Here is a 25,932-nt window from a genome sequence, read left to right on the forward strand (position 1 = left end):
TATTCCCTATGCTGCAATGAACAATTGAGTTTACACAGAAATGTCAGTAATGGACTAACTGGTTTTGTGTTTTTGTTTATAATGCCAATACATCAATGTTCTCTTTCTTCACTTGCAGCTGCACTGAGAGCTTGTGCTGATGGAGGTGCCAATCGTCTCTATCACATCACAGAAGGAAGCCAGGACAGGTATGTTTAACAGTAAACTTGAAGTCATTGAAGTCATCTCTTCTCAGTGAAAGTAAAATATGGAGGATCTGTTCAGTTACTGAAGTAGCTGCCTGCTCTGTGCACAGTACTTTAATGAACTGTGACAGGTAGTATAATATTTTCTTCGCATTATCTTTAATTTTTATTCCCAGCTACAATTTTTAAAACCACACAGATAGCCTGAAACACCTTTTGTCCTTAAGCCGATTGGTCTTTTTTGCTCTTTAAAGCTCTGCTCTCAGTCTGTCTTATTTTATGCATCTATCAGAGCTAGGACTTCGATGCAGCCTCTGAAAGAGCTTGCTGTGCCCCTAGCAAGGGTTGACTAGAGGAACATCTGATGCCTTTCACCAGGAGTGGAAACAAAATATGTCCACTTCATTCTTCTCGTGAGGCCTTAGAGGAAATCTGTTTGCTTTGGGAAGTGAGATGGGTAATAAAATAGGAAATCTACTTTTCTTTTTTAATTATTTTTAAATTAGCATTAGGACATCATACGTGACCAAAGGCAAGTACAGAGGTTATCTATAAGCGTATATGCCAGGTTGGAAATATGACTGAAAGGAGAATATGTTACTGTTTTCTGTAGCAGCATTTAAAATTGTAAAATATTCCATGTTACTGCCCCAGAATTGTTGAGCTGGGATTATGATGCAAAATACTGCATTCAAGTGCTTTCTCATTTTTGTAGTGGAACACTCTTTAATCTGAGGTTACTAAGGGTCTTTTTTGCTTGTCTTTAGGATTTTTAGTTGTTTTGAGTAAGAATTCATAGATAAATAGTGTAATATAAGCAAATAAATTAATAAAGCTGACTGTCAGGGCAAAGGAATGGGACAGGTATTGGGTAGAACTTACAAACTTGTGAACAATTCTGTTCATACTGCAAAATCTGACACATAGTTTGTGTTTCATCTCATGGCAAGTGTATGATGGTGGCCAGGGGAAGCTTGGTTTCCTCCTGTCCTTCAGACTAAAGACCAGAGCTGGAGAGGAAGACTGTAGTCTTAAAGTGAAAGTTAACTTTATATTTCTTTATCAGCTGTTCAATGGCTGAGATCTACAACTGCTAACACCAAGACTGGAGTCCGTCAAGCACTACTAACTGTTGTAGGAGTATTTCTTCTGTAATCTCCTATTTCTCTTCTCCTAGCAGTTGCACACAGAGCTGTGCACAATTTAATCTTGAATTCAAATGGAAATCTGTTTGGCTTGCAGCAAGCAGTTCTCTTTGATAATGGTGATGCTTTCCAAATAACATTTTAGAGCTCTCATTTTACCTTCGCCTGTAACCCATTCATCTCTTCTGCAAACCTTTATGTTCATATTAAATAAATATAATTCGGGGGAAAATGGATGATTATACCTTGACTGAATAGTTCTTTCAGTCTTACATACTTGGCCCTTGGAGTATTCCTTTTCTCTATCTTTCTTCTTCTCATCTTAATTGCTTTGGGTAGGTATATTTTACCTTCAAAGTGATTCTTCTGAAACAAAAAAAAAGACCTGCATAATTTTGATTTTTGTCTTTAAAGAAATCATTCTGCTGGAAAGAATATTCATTTACTTCTCTGAAGTATTTTCTTTTAAATTCCCTGTCCAGTCTTATTAAAGAGCTGTCTGCTCAGATTCTACCAACAGGCTAATCATTTTTTAATGCTGTCTTAACCTTCTGTTTAAAACTCTATTTTATTCAAAGCCCTGATATCTAATTGTGTTATATCAAAACCTAGAAACTATAGTCTTTTAATTCTTGAGAGATTATTATATCCAAGAGATATAATAATAACGAATTTGATTGATATTTTGGGCTTGATTCTCAGTGACACCAAAATGTGTGAAGAATCTTTTAGAATGGGAATAAATGATAACATTCTGGGAAAAGGACAGCTTGCAGTATGGGACTGTAATAGGGGTGTCTTCCTTTGGAGATAAGTGAAGTATTTGTTGCTATTTTGAAGAGTCCATTTTCAAATCCTAGAAAAATATAGGGCCTGGATGATGCTGAACCCATCCAGACGGCTCTGTGCCTCCCAGCCGGGTGTGACCAGGGCACAGGGAGGAACAACAGCCTCAGAACCTTCAGCTGAAGTATGAGCTCCCAGCAATGGCCTCAAGAGATCCTTCTCTCCCTCTGCTTTATTATGAAGACAAACCTGTGTTCCATTCCTGATGCATACTAGTTAGGGGTCCTTAAAAATCGTCAAGTGGGAGCCCCCCCCCTCCATCTTCCTCTGCTTTTGGCTAAAATATGCCCAGCTTGTTTGGTCTTTCTTTATTGGTCATCTTCTCTTACTGCTCTTACTGACCTCTCTTCACTTAGTTCATAATTATCTTAAGGTGCTGTCGCTGAAACTAGGCAAGATGCTCAATGGGAGACTTGACAGTTCCTGAACCTGCTTCTCATGTTAAGTCAGCCTATGCTGTTGAGTGAAAAGCAGCAAGAGTAGCTTCAACAGCAGGCCCCCAATTTCCTGCCTCCAGCTGTTTTTCTACTTTTTCCATTGGTGTCTTGACTTATTTCTGTACTTGAGTGGTTCACCTATTCCCATCAAGCAAAGGAAGCTCTCACCTCCCTCACTATAGCACTGTGCAGGCTGACTTCAGAGATTAACATATAGAAGGTGTTATATGTCTTCATCTGTGTTTGTGGTGTCATTTTTATGTGTTTGGTTGGTTTTCCCATAAGTTTCTGTAAAAACTAGCTCAACGAATCTGAATTCCAGTTCTTGTTTAAAAACAAACCAACCAACCCAAGAAAACCTTCATTTTTGTAACTACTACTGAGGAGAAATCATGCTGTTTTTTCGATGATGTGTTAAAACAAATTTCGTTCTAGAGCAGGACACGTAGGAAGAGTAACCAAAAGGGCAAGATAACTTTTCCTTAAAGAGGCCCATCCTTGTGAGCTGTCAGTATTGGGGACAAAAGAAAGGCAGGAGGGAAGAAGGGACAGATACCTGCACTCTGTTCCTTTTCTTTCTCTGGCTCTACAGCCCAGAAAGGTTATTTTCCTTAGACTGTATTTTCCTTTGTTAACATCAGTTCTCACTTAGAAACAAAGATTGCTGCTAAACCATGGTTGATTGCTAAACATTTGCAGCCAATCAGAGTTAAAGGTGAGTTACTGATCTTTATGGGTTTTTTGCTCTACCTTATTCTGTCTGCCTTGCCTATCCTGTTATTTCCTTGAATCGCTATGAAGCACTGTTAGCCACTTCAGAGTTAGGTTTTTGCTTATCTGTATCACACTACAGTATAACACACTACTACTAACACACTACTACTGTAGCAACTTCTTACTCAACGCTTTCTGGTTAAATCTTAAGGCATCGATTAACCTGTGTTTCACTGGCTTTGGGTTATATGAAGGTGAAGATGTATTCAAAACTACCATCATATCGGCACCTGTAAAAACAATCATTAGTACTTGTGTCTCAAATGCTGTTTTCCAGAGAGATGTCAAATCCATTGTGTACTCAAGTTTTGCAACATTAAGAGCTTCAGGTTAAAGAGGGGAGTGGTGGGGTCTATAAGATTATTCTTTCTCTTATCCTAAAAAATACTAGCTTTTCGGGGCTCTGGTTACTATTTCAGTATATCAGATCTACAAAATCACTTTTGCTACCCTTCCAGTTTCTTTCTGTGAACGGCATAAAGTATAAGAATAGCAGTGTGAAATGCTGGGGTTTCAACCCCAAGCCCCAAATTAAGGTTGACATATGGGTGATTCCCACAGCCCTTCACAAAGGGGGGTGAGTTTGCCTTTAGGCTTCCCTCCAGGGTGGGGCCGGCCTGGCAGACAGAGCCATTGGGTAAAAGAGCCCCAGGGGTCTGCATTCAGTAACCAAGGGTCAGGTGTCCCACTGAGGGATAAAAGCTGGGACCACTTGCAGGAGGGGCAGTGTCTGTCTGTGAGGTGGATGCCCTCTGCAGAGTTCCCTGTTGGGGAAGGACCTCCTGCCTCCCTGGGACTGGGCTCCAGTCAGGCCTGGCTTTTGTAAACGCAGGCTGTGTAGAGATTCAGTATGTGGCTTCCTTGGTATTACATATTTGGCTTCTTGACTTGGTTGTCTCCCGTCCCTTCTATGGGAGACTGCATTTCACCATTTATTCCACCCATTGTTGGTCGTGTGGTGTCGTTGTTGGGGTCAGTGGAATTGATGTCAATTATGTATAATCTGACTGACTTGTTTGTACCCCCAGCGCTCACCCATGTACTGACCCTTTTGTATCAAATACAATTTGGTTATTGGTTCATCTTTATGCTGGCTGTGTCTTTTATGCTAGGCTTAATAATTGGCAAAACACAGTGAAACTGAAAAATGGTTGTGTATTTTGTTGTAGCATTTTCTACATAAAAAACCGTACATGAGGTCAACTTAGGTGATGCACGAAAATGCAGTTGCTACTACATAATTATTCTCTGAACTGGGTGTGCAGGGAGGCAGCTCCAAGAAGCTCTACATGTGTGTTTGAACATTAGGAACAAGTTCTGTAAACGTTTCCAGTTGATGTAGCTGCTAAATTTCAAACATTGACCTCAAAAATCTTTTTAGAAGCATAATCAAGAATACAGATTGCTATATAAAGTTTGTCTTCCAGTGACACCTCTCTCTACCTCCAAAGATTCACTCAGAATCAATCAAGAGTATTGGTTGTACAAGGTGATGTTACTTCTTTAACTTGCATTTAATAAACTCTTCTGTGTCCTAGGCTTTGTGTTGAAAAACTAAAGTGGAAAATAGAAATCTTAATTTTACAGTTTACAATTACTGACTTTCTATTTGTAAATATCAATGAATAAATTTAGACATATCAGATTTTTCAAAGCTGACTACTCCTGAGCAGTTTCTTGTCCTTCACATGCCTGGAAATGGTTTCCAGGGTTAGCTGCTCTGTCACCTTCCCAGGGACTGAGATGAGGCTGACCAGCCTGTAGTTCAGAGTCCTTCTTGCCCTTCTTGAAGACAGGAATGACATTTGCTTTCTTGCTGTCTTTGAGCACTTCTGCCAGTCATCACGATTGATTGAAGATTGTAATGGGTGGCTTTGCAATGACTTCAGCACTCATGTGTGCATCCCATCTTACTTATATGCATCCATTTTGCTTCACTATTTTTCACCAAGAGTACATTTTCCTTGCTCCAGTCTTTCCCCCTGGTTTCTGATTCTGGGATTCCTGAAGGCTGGTCTTGCTAGCAAAGACTAAGGCAAAGAAGGCATTCATGATGTCAGCCTTTTCCCATTTCGTTAAGCAGTTGGCCCACATTTTTCTTAGTCTTCCTTTTGTCACCTTACTTATAGGAGCCCTTCTGTTGTCTTTGACATCCCTGGCCAGATTCAATTCCATTTGGGCTTTAGCTTGCCTAACTTCATCCATCCCCAGGCAGACCTCCATGCACTCCAGATGCTCTCTCACATAGAGAACAACTTCTCCTCCTCATCTTCCCATTCTGTCCCTCCTAAAGAGCCTGCATCACCTCATTGCAACACTCCATCCATGTTTCCATGATCCCGGGAAGATTGTAGCTCTGCAGCTGCACACGGATCTCTAACTCATCATGGTTTTCCACATGCTGCAAGTATTTCTCAGGGCTTTATTTTGCTTCAGAAGCTTGAAAAGGAAACTATAGGTCTAACCTTTGCATAGGAAGACTAAGCTAGTGTAACTTTCATGAGGAAAAGTCATCATATGTTTGCTTGTGTGAAAGGTGGAAAGATAACTCATACTGGAATTGTCTGTATATTTTGATGGCTTCATGTGTGAGTTTTGGCCATTATTGAGGGCCAGTAGTGCAAATTCACCAGCCATCCTGTCTTACTTTTGTTGGATAGTTCAACTGGCTATTTATAACTTACACTGAATTTGCCTGATCTTGGAAACCACTGTCTCCATTGTCAAGATCAACAAAAAAGAAACAGCGGGGCAACACCTAGCAAAATGTAAAATGAGATCTTTTGTCTGGTTTCCTGAATAACCTTCTACTCATGGAAATATGGGTCCCTAATAGTATTATAGAGTGAGAAATTCATATATACTTCATTGTGTTCCATATTGGATTAGAAATACAGTACTTATGAAGGTAATTAGCCATTGATGTAGCTTAATGTAGGGTTGAGAGGAATTCTTTGCTTGAACTCTTCAAATTAAACTGGATATTGTTTTTAAGCTATCTTATATTCAGGCAAAATTTAGGGCACTGATGCAGAAAACATTGAATGAGATTTTCTGAGTGTAGAATTATACTACAAGAGTACAATGGTCTTTTCTTGTTCTTAAAATCTATTCATTGTATGTTTTGGGGAGGATGTGAAAGGATTACACATGTGAAGTTTTTTGTTTTATTAATGTTGATATAAGGATATGTTTCAGTAACGTTTTTTTAAAAAATGGCCTCTGAATCTGCGAGGTCAAAACTATTTGAAATGGCTTTCCTGTTGCTGCTGGCGGTGAAGAGTTCTTTGAAATGAGGGATTACAGTCTGAAGACCAAGAAATTTGAAAGCTGAAGCACTGCTTTATTTGTCAAATGGTTTAAGGAAATCTTTTTCATCAGGCATTTTTGCCTGACCTAAAAACTGTAGCAGTGTTTAAAGATCAAAATCAGGATCTTGAGTTTATCCTAATAAATTCTGCAGGAGTGTTCAGAAAACCCATCCTTATTCACAGTCTGCTCCTTTAGGGAAATACCTGACTTGGGATCAATTTTTAAACCCTAGCTTACTTTAAAAAACATCCAAGTACCAACAAATTTCAAAAAACCCAAAGCAACTTATATCTCAGTGTTTGGAAAGATGAAGCCATTTGGAGTTACATAATGTGTTTGTTTCAGGTAATGCAGATGAGAAATTCTCGAGATACATTAAGATCATCTAGTTTTTGGCTTTTTTCATTTATATCTTCAATTTAATTACTTACACTCAATTACATTTTCAAATACATTTTCATTCCAGTAGCCACACGCTTAAATATAATTCAAAGTTTGTTTCAGAAACGATGAAGGATTGACGTATCGAGAGATACTCATAGATTCGGTCGTCCAACTTAAACCAGGATTAGCTTCCTGTACTGGGAGGTGTTTCCTGAAAGTACGAGTGCAATAACATCACTAGGCATATCAGGCTTATCGGGTTTCTGAATCAAATGTTCACTGAAATGATGAGAGGTGAAAATCATTGGTGCTTATTTTACTGCTGGGTTCATCTTGATATTAAACAGCAGTATAAAGCCAGACCAGGAGTATGTATTCTTCTCGAGTTATTGACTAAGACACTATAGTGCTTTATTTCTCTTCAGTTAGTCATCAGATACTATAAAGGAAAAATCCGGGAGTTACATAGCCATAGTTGAGATAGGAATTTTAGGACAGGCAGAAGTACTATGTTTTGCAGATCACACGAAGTGGAGATCTATTTTGAGGGAGACACCAGCAACTATCTGTAAGAGCTGTTTTACAGCTAGATTTACTTGGAGGTGCTCTAATTGTTGTTACTACTATATACATAAACCATAACAGAAAACAGACACAGGTTTTTCCACCATCCTCTCACCTGAAAAATCAAACAGCAGATTATCATCTGGTTAAAAAAAAAAAAAAGCAAATGGGCTTCTAACTATTAGCAGAATCTCGTTGAGATTAAGTTACTCTGTATGTTGAATTTCTGTTGCTTTTTCTAGTCGAGATGGAAATTGTAGAATAATGGTAATATTGATAGCTAATAATGATGGGAGGTGACAGTGTTGCCCATTGTTGTGACTCCTGAAAGTTAAACCTCTGTCAGAAAGAAGGCTTAGTTTCATCATACTCTTACAGAGGCTGTGAAATGGCTAGCTCTTCATCCCTGATGTACATGCATGTACACAGATGAGTGCATGCCTTGTTTCTTTTATTTCAGGAGACAACAAAAGTAAGTTACTGCCTTAGTACAGGACCATGCTTTCTTTACAGAAGACTAAAAAAGAAAAGCGCTCATAGGTAGAACTTCTGAATATGAATCACAAGTAGCAGAGGTGATATACGAGGTTTCATCTAGAGTAATAGTGAGAGTATTGTCTACTGATTAAAATGGAGAACTGGGAATCAAGACCTTTCTTTTGTTCCCAGTTTGCTCATCCAGTGCGTTACCAAATCCTCTCAGATTCTTAGTCAGTCACCTTTAAAATGTGGGCAAATAGCCATCAAAAAGGGCTAAAATTCTGTCCTGGTTCACATGGTCTCATCAGTTTCTGCTATTTCCTTGTTATAACTTGAGCCTATTAAAGGGCCAGGTGTCATTCCTCCTGAAATCAGTTTTTAATAAGGAATAGTAGGTCCTAGGTGGAGGCAGACGTGATCTCCATTAGCACTCAAGGTACCTGCACGTTTTGGCATAAATCCACAGTTTTGTTTTGGGGTGTTTTTTGATACCTTGAGACATTCACAGATAGCATTAGGACTCTGTTGTTTTTGGCCATGTCAACACACTAAAGTGTGAGACTCTGCTTTTCTGGAATGATCCTAATCTTGTTAAGAAGTACATGGGAAGGACCAGGACAAAAGTCTGGGAAAATGGAGTGCTGAGCAAATACAAAACAGATAGTTTGACATCGAAACCAGGTCTTCTGGCTGCTAGCAAGGTGCTCTGCCCATAAAACTGTGCTGTCCCAGTAGGAGCACCATAAGCCAAGTTATGATTGCCAACCAGGAAAACAAAGGGTCACGATTTGTCCAGAACAGTAATTCTGGAAAAAACAAGAGAAAAAAGTGGCTGAGGGAAGGAGAATATAGGGACACTTCCAGTTAATCCCAGGTCTCTCAATCAGAGGGTTTCTATTGCTTCAGCTTCTTCTTCAAATAGCTGTATCTGTGCCCCTAGTGTACTGTAAGTAGAGGAATGTCACCGCCATCTGGGTGATTTCTGGCTTTATGACATGGTAAAAATCATTTATCGCCACCCCGATGCTAGAAGTTAGGACTTTGTAGTGATAAAATATCTGTGCATTGAGTCACACTGGAAAAAGCAGCTCGGAAAAGAGTCCTGAGCTGGCCTAAGAGCACTCTGCACTTTATAGTGTTTCGGTTCACTGTGCCTAAGGAGTAATTCTCAAGATCCAGGGAAAGTGGGCTCTGTGTGTAGCGTTAGGTTGAAATGTATGCCCGTGTTTCTTTTGAATCTCTGAACATCAATAGAAATGAAGTATTAGGCAGGCAATGCTTGCTTTTATAGAGCAATACTTTTTACAAGTGTTTGGGGCGGGCTGGGGGGGCAGGAGTTTTCCTCTGTTTGAAACAAAGCAAAACTAGAAAGTTCTTACAAGCTTCAAACCAGTCTGGGTCTTTGCTGCAATAGTACTTGTCATTTAAAATTTAAAATACGAACTTTATATTGCGCATGGCAAGAGGGATCTTAGATTTGAAAGAAACTGTGTTAAGACTGAGAAGAATGCCAAGATCGGCATTCAGTCTGGGAGCAGAGAAATGCGTGTGCTATCCATGCCTTAAAATGTTAATAAATGACCTTGAAGTTGACTGATCTGCACTGTTGCCTTTCAGAGATTTAGGGAAGGATTGGTAGTGCTATAGCATATGTTCACTTTTATGGCTGGTTTTTTTCAAAGTCTAGAAAATTCCTAGAGACAGAAGGTATAGTCCCTTCCAGGTGACTTCAAATTACAGAATATTACATAATGAGACTGAACACAAATAACACCCATAGATAAATTATTCAGATTGGTTTTTGCTGTCTCTAAAATTCTCTTTCAGTAAACTTATTAGTGATTGTTGAAGCGTAAACATATTCTGGATGTTTATTTCTTGGTTTTTCTTTGCTATTCTCTTTCTTTAGTAGACTGCTCTCTTTTTATAAATATGTGGAAGTCAGAAGTTCTGACTTCTAACAATTTGCATTCAAATGGGCACCTTTATTTTGAGAACAGATGATTGTATACTTAAAATCTGTTTAAAATTAGTGTTAGTGAAGCCAGTATCTTGTGAATGGCGGACTTTATGCATTATAGAATATAATAAGAAGTAAAACTTCAAAAATATAAATCCATTTATCTTTAAACTATTTTTCCTAGTTCTTCTTCTAAGACTTGTTTTTAAATCTAATTGTATTCCGAGTGTTTCCATTTTGCAAACAGACTCATCTTTTAATTTTAAAATGTTTTGTGCTACAGTTGTTTTCTTTCATTAGAAAATGCTACCAAGAGCAAGGAACTGTGTTCTCAAACTATGATCAAGGCTACTTATTACAGTTGATAAGTGAGAATAGTTTACAAATTAACTAGGGCCAAGTGATGAGTACTCTGTGCCTTTTCTGATGAGGACAAGCCATGGAGCAAAAACTGCAGAACCAGTTGCAAAGCCGTCCACATGAAGGGTCGAGCACTGATTAATCAGATGGACTAGGTAAGGTTGCCAGGCAGCTCTACAAATTCCATAACTGAAGACATGTGGATTAATCCTCAGTAAAAAAGCCCTGAGACATCATAGAGCCAGTCTTGTTCTGCTACCGAAAATAATTTGCTCAAGCGTGTGGATAATGTGTACAGTGGTACCTTCAAAGCTGCTCTTGCGTACATTTATATTTAGAGAAACTCAAATTTTCTCCCCCAACTCATAGTTCATATAAAGGTCACACTTCTGAGTGTGCACACTCCTCTAGAGGCAAGCAACATACTACATGCCTTATTTAGGTATCAATCTGGGCTTTATTTTTGCAAAATGGAGGAGAAAAAGTATTCTAATGCTTTGATTCAGTTGTATTTTTAAAAAATGAGATAATTTGTTGTCTCTGTCTTGCATACAGACTTTATTATTTGAAACTTTTAGGCAATGTACCTGAAAACCATAGTGAATGTCCATTACAGAGAAATGTAGAGAATTCTGAGTTTTGAGCAAGGGATGAAAGATCATTTTGGCTAACAAGTTAAAATACAGGGCGCAGTGGTGTTAAAAGATAGTCAAAAGGCAGTTGGAAATGGCATAAGCTGAACGAAAGTAGCTTACCTACAGATCCCATCTAAATGAGCAGAATGATCTCTGCAGAATTCTGGACCAGTATCAGCACATCAGTCAGATCTGGGTTATTAGCCTGAGAAATTGAGTGTTTGGGCCAAAACATGCACTAAGGTGGTAGGATGGTTTCTGATATCACAGCGAGCTCGTTGTGTATGCCATAGACAATGCCTTTGCTTGCAAATATTTTTCATCTCACCTTTTTGTAAGCTCTTGTTTGCATATAAGCAACTCAAGAACAGATTAGCACTGCAGAAATATGCCTAGAAGAGTGAACTTTAGAGAAGCGAGAGAAGAGAGCAGTAGATGAAGGTCTAGATGACAATTTCAGAATACCACCACAATACCTATCTGGTGTGAGACAATCAGATCATAAACACATTCAGAATAAATATATATCTGTCTGGCATTAATTCCTTTTATCTCAAATAGATACATATGCATGTACTGCATAAAGAAAGTATTGAAATGGATTAAGGAAGAGACATGTTCAGGAAGAAAGCTCACAGCTTTTATTGGGTTTGGACTGATGTTCTGGTTTATTCCTCTGAGTAACAATTAATATTGGACTAAATTGACTGAAAAATAAAAAGGTCAAACAAATATTACTTGAGAATGCATACAGCTCCTCACCATGGTTGAAATGTATGTTTTATTCTAGAGAGAAAAAACAAACCAAAACTAAGCAGTGACTATTTCTGTGGGCATACAACATGCAGATTCTGTTAAAAATTAAGTTTTGGTTTTCTCTGGGATCTTGAAATGCACTTGGTGAATGAGGGGAAACTAAGATTCTGTGCAGCTTCAGCTGAGCTTTTAACACAGGTTTGGTTTTGGGTTTTTTTTAGTGTTCCTTATTTTTTTCTTCTTTAACATCAAAACACAGGAATAGATAAGGCCTGTAGTTGCCAAATAGGGACACAGATCACCTTTTGTACAGATTCAGGCTCTTGTGTTAACATAATTGTGAAGGGATTAAGCTCTAGATGTCTAAGGAATTACACACTTCCCATACATTGCCCTGAATTCTTGCACTGTAATTAATGCTTTATGTGATGCATCACTTCTCCATGGTGATTGCAAGCAGGGAAACTGCCACAGCTGGATCTAATGTTTTCAGCAGCCTGGTCCTTTTCCAACAGCCTGTGAAAAGGATGGAGTGAGAGTGAGAATCTCGCTGCTACTTTGTCAGTAATCAGGTGTGCTGGTTTTGGCTGGCATAGAACCATAGAATGGTTCGGGTTGGAAGGGACCTTAAAGCCTATCCAGTTCCAACCCCCCTGCCATGGACAGGGACACCTTCCACTAGCCCAGGTTGCCCAAAGCCCCGTCCAACCTGGCCTTGAACCCTGCCAGGGAGGGGGCAGCCACAGCTGCTCTGGGAAACCTGTGCCAGTGTCTCACCACCCTCACAGGAAAGAATTTCTTCCTTATATCTAATCTAAATCTCCCCTCTTTCAGTTTAAAACAATCACCCCTCATCCTATCCCTACAGCCCCTGATCCCGAGTCCCTCCCCATCTTTCCCGTAGCCCCTTTAATTACTGGGAGGCCACTCTAAGGTCTCCCCGGAGCCTTCTCTTCTCCAGGCTGAACACCCCCAACTCTCTCAGCCTGTCCTCACAGGGGAGCTGCTCCAGCCCACCTCTCCAGCCTGTCCAGGTCCCCCTGGATGGCACATCCCTTCTCTCCAGTGTGTCGGCCGCACCACACAGCTTGGTGGTGTTGGTGAATTTGCTGAGGGTGCGCTCAGTCCCACTGTCCATGTCACTGACAGAGATGTTAAACAGCGCCGGTCCCAGCACCGACTCCTGAGGAACGCCACTTGTCACTGTTCTCCACTAGAACGTTGAGCCATTGACCACAACTCTTTGAGTGCGACCATCCAGCCAATTCCTTATCCACCAAGTGGTCCATCCTTCAAACCCATGTCTCTTCAATTTAGAGACCAGGATGTTGTGTGGGACAGTGTCAAATGCTTTGCACAAGTCCAGGTAGATGTTGTCAGCTGTTCTTCCCTTACCCCCAGTGCTGTAACCCCATTGTAGAGGGCACCAAATTTGTCAGAGTTAATTTTCTTCATAGCAGCTGATATGGGGCTATGTTTTGGATTTGTACTGGAAACGGTGTTGATTACTCAGGGATGTTTTAGTTACTGCTGAGCAGTGCTCACACAGAGCCGGGGGAAGAAGAAGGAAGGAGGGAGGGACATTCAGAGTGATGGTGTTTTGTCTTCCCAAGTAAGAGTTACATGTGAAGGAGCCCAGCTTTCCTGGAGATGGCTGAACCTGCCCGCTGATGGGAAGTAGTGAATGAATTCCTTATTTTGTTTTGCTTTCCCATGTGGATTTTGCTTTGCCTACTAAACTGTCTTTACCTCAACCCATGAGTTTTCTCACTTTTATCCTTATGATTCTGTCCCCCATCCCACTAGAGGAAAGCAAGTGAGAGGCTGTGTGGTGCTTAGTCACCAGCTGGGGTAAACCATGACACCAGGTCTTCCAGAACCCGGGACATAATTCATTTTTATCCCTTGTGCTTTAAAAGAACAAACAAACAACTTTTAGCTGTGTGTTTGAGCATCTATTATTCTGATTTCATATTTGAAGCCAGCATTGGCAATAGTTAGAAATTACTACTGCTTACTGTATTTGGAATTACTTTGTGGTGCCCACGCAGTGATCAGAATATTCAGAATAGTCTTTGGAAGCAGTAACACAAGGAATGAAATTCATCCTATAGCAATAAAGTGTTCTTGGTCTAGTAACTCTTGAGGGATATGCCACTTACACAAGCTGCTTGACTCTCAAACTGCCTGGCTTTCCCTGGTTATTAAGAAACTCCAGCTAGAACAAGTTGTTTCTTCTGAAACTGAATCTGAGTGGCCCATTCTAGGTACACACCTCATGTGGTAAACGGGGATGTTTAGGTAAGATGTTTTGGATCAGAGTACACATGTGCATGCAGTTTGCTCTGTATTTCCATCAGTGTGTCTTTCAGTGATTTGATCTCTGTGTAAAAGGTGTCTGGCATATATAAAATAATAGAAGCAGTAAATAATCATGTAGGTGTTCCCCTTCATTTATTCATTATAAGCATTATGGATAAAGAAAAGTGAATGTCTAAATGAAGGCAGTATTAGGGATTTGCATCATGGTACTGGATTATCCCGTTAGTGTGGAGAGAGCTACTAGGATGGCAGTGAAGAGGATTGATAAGGATCAGAGGGCTAGAAAAGGTATCTTTTTAGAGTGCTTGATGTACAAAACAATGACACAGTAGGTAGCAATGGCAGTGAATAAAGTGCCTGCGGTTGTCATCTCCTCTGTGCAGAAGTGAACTCACTCTGCAAGGGCTTGAAATTATGTGGTCTTTATGCACTGATGCAACAGAACTCTGAATACTTCTGTTTCTCTGTCAGCAGGGTTTTTGCCTCAGTGTTTAGGAGAGCTAAACGGATTAGGTGACAGTTGGCACAGGCATAATCTAAAAAATGCAAAAACTGTAAGGGAGGGAGAAAAACAAGGTACAAGGAAAAGGATGGGAAGGGAGTAAAAATGTTTTTGCTAGTAAAGCTGAAGAGTCGTCTCTGGAATAAACCAAGCTAATAGCTCCAGTGGAGCCACCTTTATTCTGTCACAAGAAAGAAAGAAAGGAAGGCTCTATAGTAGTAAAGACAAAAATTTGATTTGCCTCTGCAAGTTCCAGCAGTATCTGTGGGAGGATTGATGTTTTCTAATTTTATAAGCTGCAGCAGGCATGTTAAATGCTGATGACAGATCAGATTGGAATTGTGCGCATTAATGTGTTTTGAGTGGTGAGAGAAAGACAGACTGTCCCAAAAATACAACTGAAAAAGTGTCAGTAAACAATTCAGTGCCTTTTTTTTTTTTTTTTTTTTTTGTTAAAACATCATCTGCAAGGGTTGACAACAAATACTTTTAATTAAGAAAGTGACAGATGCGGGTGTCAATGTCTCATCTTTCTGATGCTTTTAATTTTAGGAAAAAAGAAAACCGTGCATAAGGTGATTTTGGGGTGGTTTTGTACAGGAGGGAATCGTGTGAGGAGCATGCATGGATTGATGGAGGTTTTAGCTCTCAGAGGGAATTCTCAGCATGATGAAGAATCCGTTTTGAAGAGTTAACATTGCTAGCAAGTGAATTACTGAACCCGCACCCACTCTGCAAGCATCTACTCTGATTGGCACCAAGGGGCCAACATTGATCCATCATTTGAAGCTTTTCAGCAAAGCAATGAAAGCGACTGCATGGGCTGTGGTTCTGCCTCTCATCTTGTGAAAAGGTTATTGCTCTCTGATTTCCTTTTAGAGTCAAAGTGTTTCAGATTGAACAGCAATTTCTGACAAAGACAGGAGCTGGAACCATGCTGCACTGCTGTCATTGGGCTTGGTGGGACGCTTAAGGTTCTGCTGGCTTAAACAAATAGGAACTACATGGGCAAATCCCTTCTTGTTTCCTTACTCCCTCTTCTCTGCCCCACAGGGAAAGTAATAGGGATGAACATCCATGATCAGGTTTACTGTAATGAGCCTGTCCTCCAGAGAAACACTTGTGGCATCTTCTAACCTTAATCTAGGATCGATTTATGTTTCTAATTGATAATGCTCTAGCTCCTGTTCATTAAGTGACCGCATGCAGGGTTCTCATATTTCGTGTGTTCCCCATAAAAACCTGTGCATTTCATTAGATCTCAGCATTAAAGGAAGTGTTTACTGGCAGAGCAATATTCTAACAGCGTGTTGCAAGTGTGCAGGAGGGTCCCAAGGTCATAGACTGCTTTCAGAGGTTAATTAATTCTGAAAGAAAGGTGTTCTGTTGTAATTAAATAGTAATGAATGAGAGGCCAGGAATATTTGGTATATAATTCAGTACCATGAGGCAAAGCCAAAATCATCTGCAAATTTATTATTTTATTTTGTATTCTATTATAAAATACCCTTGGGTGTCAGTGTAATTTTTATTCTCCAACTTGCCTATGACAGAAGGGGGATTAAGTGGTCAGCGCTGTCATGCATATATGTGATCATAATACACCTCGGGAGTGGTTTCGAGAACTCTAATAGCATTCCTGACATGCTGAAGAGGGCTTTCATCAGGAGGGTGATGCCTTCCCCGGTCTGCAGGATCTTATTTTTAATCAGAGTGGAAAGTGCTTTCTTTGCCACGTTCACACTGGAAAAGCCGTTGCAAGTTTTGACTTCTTTCTGTAGCACCAGCAGAAATACAGTCATGTTCACGACCCTGTTTAAGAGCTCATCAAAATTTCCCTTTTTGTTCTTGTGCTTCTGGGGTTTAATGTTTCAGTATGTTCAAGTATATTAGGCAGGATCTTGGCACAGGGCCACAGACAAGTTGTCAATACAAATGTAGATTTTTCTTTATTTTTCTTTATTTTTTTCCCTCAACCATCACTGTAAATCAGCTGATTCAGACACTGTCTTGCTTCACTCTGTTATCTCTGAAGAGTGAATGATTTTAATCTCTGAATCTATTATAGGAATCTAGAGGACATAAGCATGGGTTACCAGTACGTTTTAGTTTTAATTCCTTACTTCTGTGTTTTAAAAGAATTTAATTATTTTAATTTTTTGTTTCATCTGAAAGATGTGTTTATAGACTGGTTTTCCCACTTTGTGAAAGAAAGGGATGGGGAAAACAGCTTGTGACTACTCGTTCTTGGGCTAGATAAAGCATAGGTATGAATCTAGGAACCTGCATTTACAAAATTCTGTAAATGTTGAGCATCCTTCTACCTTACATCAGCCCTTCCATGCACTGACATCAGCCAGAAGTACAATTGAAAAGAAATTGCTTTTTAATTCCATAGCCCAGCCTCTAGAAATGCTTCATTGGCTCATTGATGCTGCAGCTTGTCTTCTTGGGCCTTGGACCTGGCTGTGGTCCCAGGGCTCTGAGAGGGGAGTTTGTGTTCACCGTCTCACTCTCTATAATGGACCTAGGTAACGGAGGTGGTGTCTTAGAAAGTTAGGGAGCCATGTTGCCAGAAACACTGGTGATGGGATCCCCAAAAGCTGCTGCAGTGTGAAGGATGCCAGCCATCACTCCCTAGAAAGAGAGTAGGTGTGCCACACCTCCTCGAGTGCACCGAGCTGAATTTGAAGGTGGGAATTGTCCAGAACCTTTGTGCCTTTTTATCAGCATGTATATACAAATTCGTGTTTGTTACTAGCTGGCTGTAACTGGCTGGTGCAGGCTTGTTTTGCATCTGAGCTTAACAAGGTATTTAACTGTCTAGGAATTAGCTGATGGTTTTGCTTACAATGAAATAGAGTTCTCTTTTAATCTTCAGGAGGACTGCGATTAAAATGGAAAAATCTAGTTGTGAATTTTACACTGAAGGAATGGGCCATGCTATCATCCAGAACCTCACTCTTCTGCTAAGTGACACCTCTAATGATGGTTACATTACACTGTCACCTGTGGTGGTCTTCAGGCTACTCCTAGAGCATCCCAGTACTCACTAATTCAGAGTGTCTGATTCGTAACTCATCTGTGTCCAGACTTTCCCAAAGCACTTCCAGTGCTGCATCCACTCAGAGTTCTCCTCTCCCTTCTTATAGCATAAATGGCTGCAGGGGTATCAGACCTTGGAATGTCTTCCCTAAGGGACAACTACTATCACTATATATAACGGGAATAGCTTTTAATAAGAGCTCATGATGGCATTTGTATTATTTATAGGTAGATCTGTGTCCTTAAGATCTATTTCTGATCCTGTAAAAAAAGTTAATTAGTGTGTTGGAATTTAATAAAACATTAAATGAAAGTGGTAGTGACAATAATAGAACTTAGTAGGATAGCAGTTAAGGGGTTTATAAATATTTTTTAAATCATAATAAATCAGGAAGTTGATACAGGAGGTATTGTTAAAAATTCTTTATGATAAGCAGGCCACCAACAGCACTAGAATTTGTATTAATTTTTTTTTCAGCTACTCTACCAGATAGAAAATTATTTGCACAGAGTCCAAGATGAGAGCTCTTTGGACTATGTGTTATTTATCTGAAATGAGGGATTTTCTGTCTGAGGGTGTTTTTAACCCACATAGACAAAAAGAGGACAAGGAGGAGGACTGGGGAGAGGAGAGACTGAGAACAGAGAACTCTATATTATCATGTGCACGTTTGTTATGATTCTAATGCTTCAGTCATGTGTGCAGTTTTTTCTGTGATTGCCATTTATGAATAAGCACTATATTTATACATTTACCTGCCTGGATTTGATATCTGTCAGCTAGGTAGTTATCTAAATGCTATCATTTGTGCCCTAAATACTATATTAGGAAGTGACAGTAAGCTAAATACTGCAGATACAAACTGGAGGGCTGGCTCAGGTTCTTTTCAAACCTTCCCTCCACAGTAATGTTTCCTTGCCTTGGATGAAACATTAATGACAACAGCCAGCTTAAGCCACAGATAGTTGGAGTTTGGTCGATATGTCCCAGCCACAGTCTGGGTATTAAAGACTTAACAGCTGTAGTAGCACATATCTACTTGCATTCATGCAAACTCACTATAGCACCCTAGTCTGATTAATGGATTTGGGGAGGTGGACACACACAATGTATTGGGTTTGTGTGGCAAGGTTTTGGTAGTGGGGAGCTACGGGGTGGCTTCTGTGAGAAGCTGCCAGCAGCTTCCCCCATGTCCGACAGAGCCAAAGCCCAAAGCCAGCCCGCCCCAAGAGGGACCCACCGCTGGCCAGGGCCGAGCCCATCAGCGACAGTGGGAGCGCCTCTGGGATAATGTATTTAAGAAAGGGGGAAAAACCCCACTGTGGAACAGCATCCAGGAGATGGGTGAGAACATGTGAGAGAAACCGCTCTGCAGAGCCCAGGGTCGGTGCCGCAGGAGGGGCAGGGGGTGCTCCAGGCCCGGAGCAGAGGTTCCCCCGCAGCCCGTGGGGCAGCCCATGGGGAGGCAGCGGTGCCCTGCACCCAGGGGGGCCCACGGGGGGGCAGAGACCCACCTGCAGCCCGGGGAGGGCCCCACGCCGGAGCAGGCGGGCGCCCGAAGGAGGCTGCGCCCCCGTGGGCAGCCCGCGCTGGAGCAGGCTCCTGGCAGGAGCTGTGGCCCCGCGGAGAGAGGAGCCCCCGCTGGGGCAGGTTTCTGTCGGGACTTGTGACCCCGTGGGGCACCCACGCTGGAGCAGGCTGTGCCTGAGGGGCTGCACCCCGCGGCGGGGACCCACGCTGGAGCAGGCCGTGAACAGCTGCAGCCCAAGGGAAGAAGATGATGGAGAACTGTCTCCTGTGGGAGGGACCCCACGCTGGGGCAGGGGACGAGTGTGAGGAGTCCTCCCCTGAGGAGGCAGGAGCAGCAGGGACAACGTCTGATGAACTGACCACAACCCCCATTCCCCGTCCCCCTGCTGCTGGCGGGGAGGAGGTGGAGAAATTGGGACTAGAAACCTGAGGAAGAAGGTGTTTTTAAAATATGGTTTTATTTCTCATTATGCTACCCTGATTTGATTGGTAATAAATTAAACCAATTTCCCCAAGTCAAGTCTGCTTTGCCCGTGACAGTAATGGGTGAGTGATCTCTCCCTGTCCTTATCTCAACCCACACACCTTTCGTTATTTTTTCTCTTCCCTGTCCAGCTGAGGAGGGGAGTGATAGGGCAGCTTTGGTGGGCACCCGGTGTCCAGCCAGGATCAACCCACCACACACACACACTTGTTTCTTGAACACAGAGTGTTACGTCTGAAGCTGGTATTGTACAGGAAGCAAGCACGGCAACCACTGCCATTCTAACTACTCTACTACCAGTCTCTGAGCTACTTTAAAGCTAGCTCAGATTTATGTACACTTCAGTCGACCAAGTTCTCAATGTAGCCTTTGGGACCTTTCACAGTGCCCTTTTCAATTCTCTTGGTCGTGCTTGCACTTTCTTGGAGATTTTTCTTGTGGTTTTCTTTTTTAGTAGAATCGGTAATTTGGAAAATTGATCAGTTTTAAATGTAGTAAAATCTAAAACATTAATTTGACATCCTCTTCTCATCTGCAAAGTCTGACTTGCGTACTTACAAGCATAAATTTGCTTCTGAGCATCAGTTTGTGTGGAACTCCGTGTGGGTTCCGACTCGCCAGCTGTGTTGCCTGGTTTCAGATGGAGCTGATGCAGAGCAGCCCTCTCCCCAGAGGGGTGAGCTGCTGGTTACGTGTGCTGAGCGAGGTACTCTGGCAACGTGTGCGGGTTGGAAGGATTGGGACCTAGTGATGATTTTAGCACACGGCTGCAGATTCTTGGTGCTTGTTAGGGATTTCTGTAGTTAAGACTTCACAGTGGCAGATGTCTTCTAAAGTGATCTGAAGGAAGTGTTATTTGCAGACCTTGACGTCTTGCGGAAATTTGCTGCCTTGATGTATTTGCTGTTAGTTCTTTCTCAAGAATTAAGACTTCTAGGTCTGCACCAGAGATACAACCCAGGGCAGACTCCTGTGATTGTTATGATAGCTGTTGTATGTTGTGCTTAGGATCAGTATCTCTTTGGTAAAATTTAATAAGCTACAGGTGAAATATTAGTAGGTCAAATGTGTAGAGTGTGGCTTAGGTAGCCACTACACAGGTACAAGATAACATATGAGAAGAGATGGCCTGCTTCCTGGTTTTAATATTTAACAGCTGTGGGCTGAATTATGAAATATTTAATAAAAACTGGATCCTCAGCTTCTGTAAGTTATCTTGGCTTGATTAGCTGCGGATTTAAACGTTACAGAAGAAAACACCAAGTGATAGCTGATTTTTCATTAGATGAACACATTTTGTCAGTCTCTCAGTCTTTATCCTTTAAAAAACATAGAACAAATAAAACCTTGATAGAAAAACTATTTCATCTGAGTACATCAGGTTGTGATCAGAAGGCAGATTTATTTGTACAGGAGAGCTGCAGCTTTATTTTTTTTCTTAATTTCATCCATATGTCAGGTAACTATAAAAGAGGTTTTTATTCTTTAATTAGAGCTTTATTAGAGGCATTTTAATTGCATCTATGCTCACAAAAATGATTGTTTGAAATACTTCTAATTTTTACTTGAGCAACAGAGAATTGCCTGTGTGTATTCATAACTGGAAACGTAATAACTAAAATCTCCATGCTGGTACTTTAACTCTGTAGAGGTGGTGGCAGTGTGTGAAGGGTAAGACAAGGATTAGAGTAGCATCTTTCTGCCAGCTGCAGAAGCCTTACCCAGGTGTGGTGCTCTAGCCCACTGAAGAGTGGTATATTAAACACTTTTCCACCAGTTCCTTTAGAGGTCTTGAGTCCTGCCTTTCAGCTTTGCCTTTAGTACTAAACTTAAAAGAATTTCCATTAAACTTTGCAATAAGTTGTTGTCCACATCACAAGTTCCAGAAAATGAAATAGGATCATATATTCTACAGCTAAATTGTGCAGAAATGGGAGAATATTCCCTTGAGTTAATTTGATGAAAGCGAGGATGCTTTTTTGGTAAAGGTTACTCAGCATCAAATAGAGCCCAACTCTCATTTTGTATGCGCATTTATCTTCTGCTATCTCACTAATTAATGCTTCTGAGCTGTGCTGGGCAGGAGGTGCAGATACCTTTTGAAATGCTAATGCTTTGGTGGAATATTCTGGTTCTTTGTTAGCTCTGGAGAAGCTACAGCAGAGGTGAGCAGGTTCTTTGTTAGCTCTGGAGAAGCTACAGCAGATGTGAGCAGAGAAAGGTTTAATAAAACATCGGCCTCACAGTGACTTACCAAAATTCAGCCACACAGAGACAACAGACTTCAAACAGCTGTCTGCCGTTATGTGTCTTTTCTCCATTCCCTGCCATGTGGGATCCCATTCCCTAAAAACATTGTGATATGTTTTGTTCCTCTGTGTAGCCCAAGTGTTTTCAGGATCCTCAGAGCATTGTTTCTCTGCAAAATGCTATGTACCTTATCAGTGTAAGGGCTCAAAACCTGAAGAAATTTTATTAATATGTTTAAGGTATTAAAGCGCATCTTCACAAAAAAAAAAAACAAAAAAAAGGGTCAAAAGTTTGCTCAGTGGCTGCCCTACAGGCAATTGCAGGCCAGGCCAGAAGATGTTTTTGTTAACCATATGGGAGTCAACTTTGCCTTCTGGTAGGTGTATTGTCATCAGATGTTCTGGTGGTTTCCTCCTTAAGACTTAATGTCTTCTGAGTAAGTGTTTTTTAATAATTTTTTTGTGTGGCAATTCACCTTTTATGTCTGGTCTTCCTCCTTACGGATAAACGTCAAGATGTCTCTTTTCTGGCCATGAATCAGAAAATTAATCTATAAAATGATGTATATGTGGATATCAGAAAAGAAAATGCAGGCCCAAACAGGAAAAACATAAATAAGACTGGAAAACCTGCAGATTTCTCCTTGCATGCTTGGAACAGGTTACTCAGTAAGGGGATGAATCTCACTGCACTCATGAGTCATTGTGTAGAAAGGGCTCTAAAGGATTTCTGCTGAAAGGTTCTTATTGCAATTTCAAGCCCTGAAGAAGCAAAGGGCTTCTTCAAACTCAACCTCTCCTACATAGGTAGTCTTCCCTGTTTTTGGAAGTAGGTAAACAGATGCTAAACTCAGGGCAGGTACTTAAGGTACTCAGGGGAGAGTAAGTAAATTATGGAAGCAAGGAAATACCAGTGAACTCTCACTTGTAGCTTCTTACTGTTTGATTGTGCTTGACTTTTAATCATTCTGACGGATATGAAAGGTCACAGAAAGGACACGTAGAGATAAATACTAGTCATCAAAACTGACTTTTAAAATTGTATAGCAAGTTTCCATGCCGCATTGTAGTGGTTTTTAGTAACTATCTAGTTAGGAGGAGAAAATATAATATGCATGTTTCTAGCTCTTGTGGGAAGGAAGAGAAATTGTTTATCTTGTCTTGGAAAAGTTGGTTCTCGCCTTGGAGCAGCAAAATCCAACTTTGGTGGCACTCCATGAAGAAGCCCTGAGCAGGCTCTGGGTACTAGTGCTGCCTTTTTGAGACTAGTATCTAACTCTCAGTTTGTGTAGTTAGTGACTGATTTGATCTAAGTTTACTAGGTTTGAGATCACACCTCTTTGATTCTTCATGTGCTGTCTAAAATTTTGATAATGAACAGTTTACCTGTCTCTAATGTAATGGCTGGTTTTCCTCAATTTTTAGAGCAAATTCTGCCATCTGTTGTTTTGACATAAAAAGAGGGAAAACAGTTTTGGGTGTCTTGCCAGCCTCTGTCTTCTCAGCTAGATACCCTCACCTGTTGGAGGGAGTCCTGGTTACATCTTCTCTCCCCTCTCCTCTGGACTGTGTCGTAGAAGACTAGAGTCTGGCACTTCTGGATGAGTCCTCATGCTTCACCAGCTTTCAAAATCACGTGCTTGTGAGGGACTCATGCTGAGGCACTGGTGCTTATTCTGCCACTGAATTAATGTGCTGCCGTGAGCAAGGATGAAAACTCACAGCTCGACGCCCCCCCGCCCCCCTTTTTTTTTATATTCCTTTTGCCAAGAATCCAACAGCAAGACATAGTGCTTGTGAGATGCTGAGTTTCTTCTGAGCAGTGCTGAACAGTTTCAATTTTAATTGGCTCTAAGGTGATGGTGACAACATTGCATTCATGTATCCTTTATTTTAAGCCACACATCAGTCTGTAAGTAATAAAAAAGAAGCCACAGGTACTTAGCAGCAGTCTCTGGGAATTGTTTGTCCTGTGCATGCTGGCTTTTTCCCAAAGTACTTGTACTTGCCGGAACACAGGAGGATGTTCAGCACTGTGGAAAACAAGTTAGGAGTTCTTAAATCTTGGAACATTGCTTTATTTTGTACTGTATTGATTGTAACTGGAGAACAGTTTCAAATATTGACAATTAAAAAGAAAAATGCAACAGTTGTAGCTATCATCATTAACACTTTTCTTTGTCACTGAGGGATAAGGTTTTGAGGCGGGGCGTTAGCTGCTTCATTTTTGTTAATGATAATGGGAGTGAGCTGGCTGTCCCTTCCAGAAGATGTTCCCCTGATGTGTGCTTTGCATAGCAGTTTGAGCTGAGTAATATGTTCTCCAATTTATTTCAGATATTTTTTTATTATTTGCAAGGTGACACTGCATACCAGGCAAGCATAAATGAATGCATTATTGCCCTCATATCTTCACACACTTTTATCTTTTTCTTTAAATCATAGCGTTTGCAAATAAAATAATACTTTTTATGCTCTTTAACACTAAGCTCTAAAAAGTAAAGAGAAAAGAGGCTGTTCTCCAAGGCTGCCAAATATTACCGAATACTTTTATCCACAGAGCTATGTGACTGTAATCTACAGAGTTAGTAACAGTCTGTGCAAAGAATTCTGGTAGGGTCACACGTATCTCCTATCTCTGTGTGGCCTAATGTGTGCATATACTTGCTTTCTTTATTAAATTGCGGTCTGCAGTACCCTTCTTGGTGTCATGTCCGTCCCGTGTCCCCCCCCCCATTTTCTTTTTTTAAATCTTGTTAGATCTCATCTGGATTTATTGTAATATAAAAAATGTTGTGTGGGAATTATGTTCTGTGTAAGATATTGCATAATCAACTTTAGGGTTTATGAAGGTCTTTGAAGAAGGCATGGGCAATTGGGGTTTTTTGTTTATTTGTTTCTTTCTGAATTCATAGAGCAACTAGCAAAACATCATTGTCAGTGCCACCCTGATACAAATGTTATGTAATGATAAGAGAGGCTTTGTGGATTGAAATAACAGTGATGTGAACCATGGAGTCAGGAAAAGCGAGCTAGATGACTTCAAGAGAGTCTTGATTGGGAAGTAGAGGGTGGAGGAGGTAAGAACTGTGCTTTATCTGTTTTTTAAAGGCCTAATGATAATAAGTTATGGAATCCTCAGTGTGATCTGTTCAAGATAAACAAAAAAAATAATGCTTTTTTATGATGCATTTGAAGTTCATTAATTTTATTGGTATTTAGTGTTTGGCTTCTGAGCTTCAGGTGTGGCTATTACTTGTGGTAACCTTGCAGGTAATACCGGGAAGGTATTTATAGGCTGACTAAACATTAACTCTGAATATATCTTGCTGTCTGACATTTCTCCTTTCCCCAGGAACTCATCTCTGTACAGCTAGGTGGGGCATTTAAGTGTGCTGCTTTGAGACAAAATATACATGGCATCTACTTGTGCTGTACCTGTCTCTGGGAGGTAAATAGACACTTAAATCTTCACAGCAATTACAAGTATGCTTTTGACAGATTTAAACAGACTTAACACCTTCCTGATCTTAACACCTTGCCCTCCCTCACCCTTCTAGTCAAGACCAACAATCAGAGGGCAAGCTGTAGGTCATCTTAACAGTTAGCAAATGTAGATTTGGGGGAATTAATTTTTGTTTGTCAGGGGTTCTTTCTTAAACTGTGATGTTAATATTTATCCTGAAGTAATGCTAGAGAACTTTTATCTTCTGCATTCCCACGTATTAGATGCTTACAAAAGTCAAAGCTGACTTTGGTGACTGCTTCATGTTAAGTCTGCAGCGTTTTATCTTCACTGTATTTTTTCTACTGGGAAGTACCTTGTGTGTGTCTGTTAGTCTGGGGTAAAAGGCATCAGTTTCAAAATTTATTTTTAGTAGTGAAAAAAAAGCATAGGGATCCCACTCTGTGCCCTCAAACAATACCACTGGGACATGTACGGCTTGTCTGCGTGGGATTG

At 40.7% G+C, this 25,932-nt stretch overlaps 1 protein-coding gene across 4 annotated transcripts in view; it reads left to right on the forward strand.

The window, feature by feature from the left end:
• TPK1 (thiamin pyrophosphokinase 1) overlaps positions 1–25,932 on the forward strand; it is a 320,623-nt gene that overhangs the window by 122,009 nt on the left and 172,682 nt on the right. For all 4 annotated transcript variants that reach the window (XM_074900881.1, XM_074900880.1, XM_074900883.1 and 1 more), the window contains one exon: positions 119–188. In XM_074900881.1, coding sequence (XP_074756982.1) covers positions 119–188 — 70 coding nt within the window. The remainder of the gene's footprint in view (positions 1–118; positions 189–25,932) is intronic.

Source organism: Athene noctua, chromosome 2 (assembly GCF_965140245.1).
Source record: "Athene noctua chromosome 2, bAthNoc1.hap1.1, whole genome shotgun sequence".
In the NCBI taxonomy this organism is placed as follows: domain Eukaryota; kingdom Metazoa; phylum Chordata; class Aves; order Strigiformes; family Strigidae; genus Athene; species Athene noctua.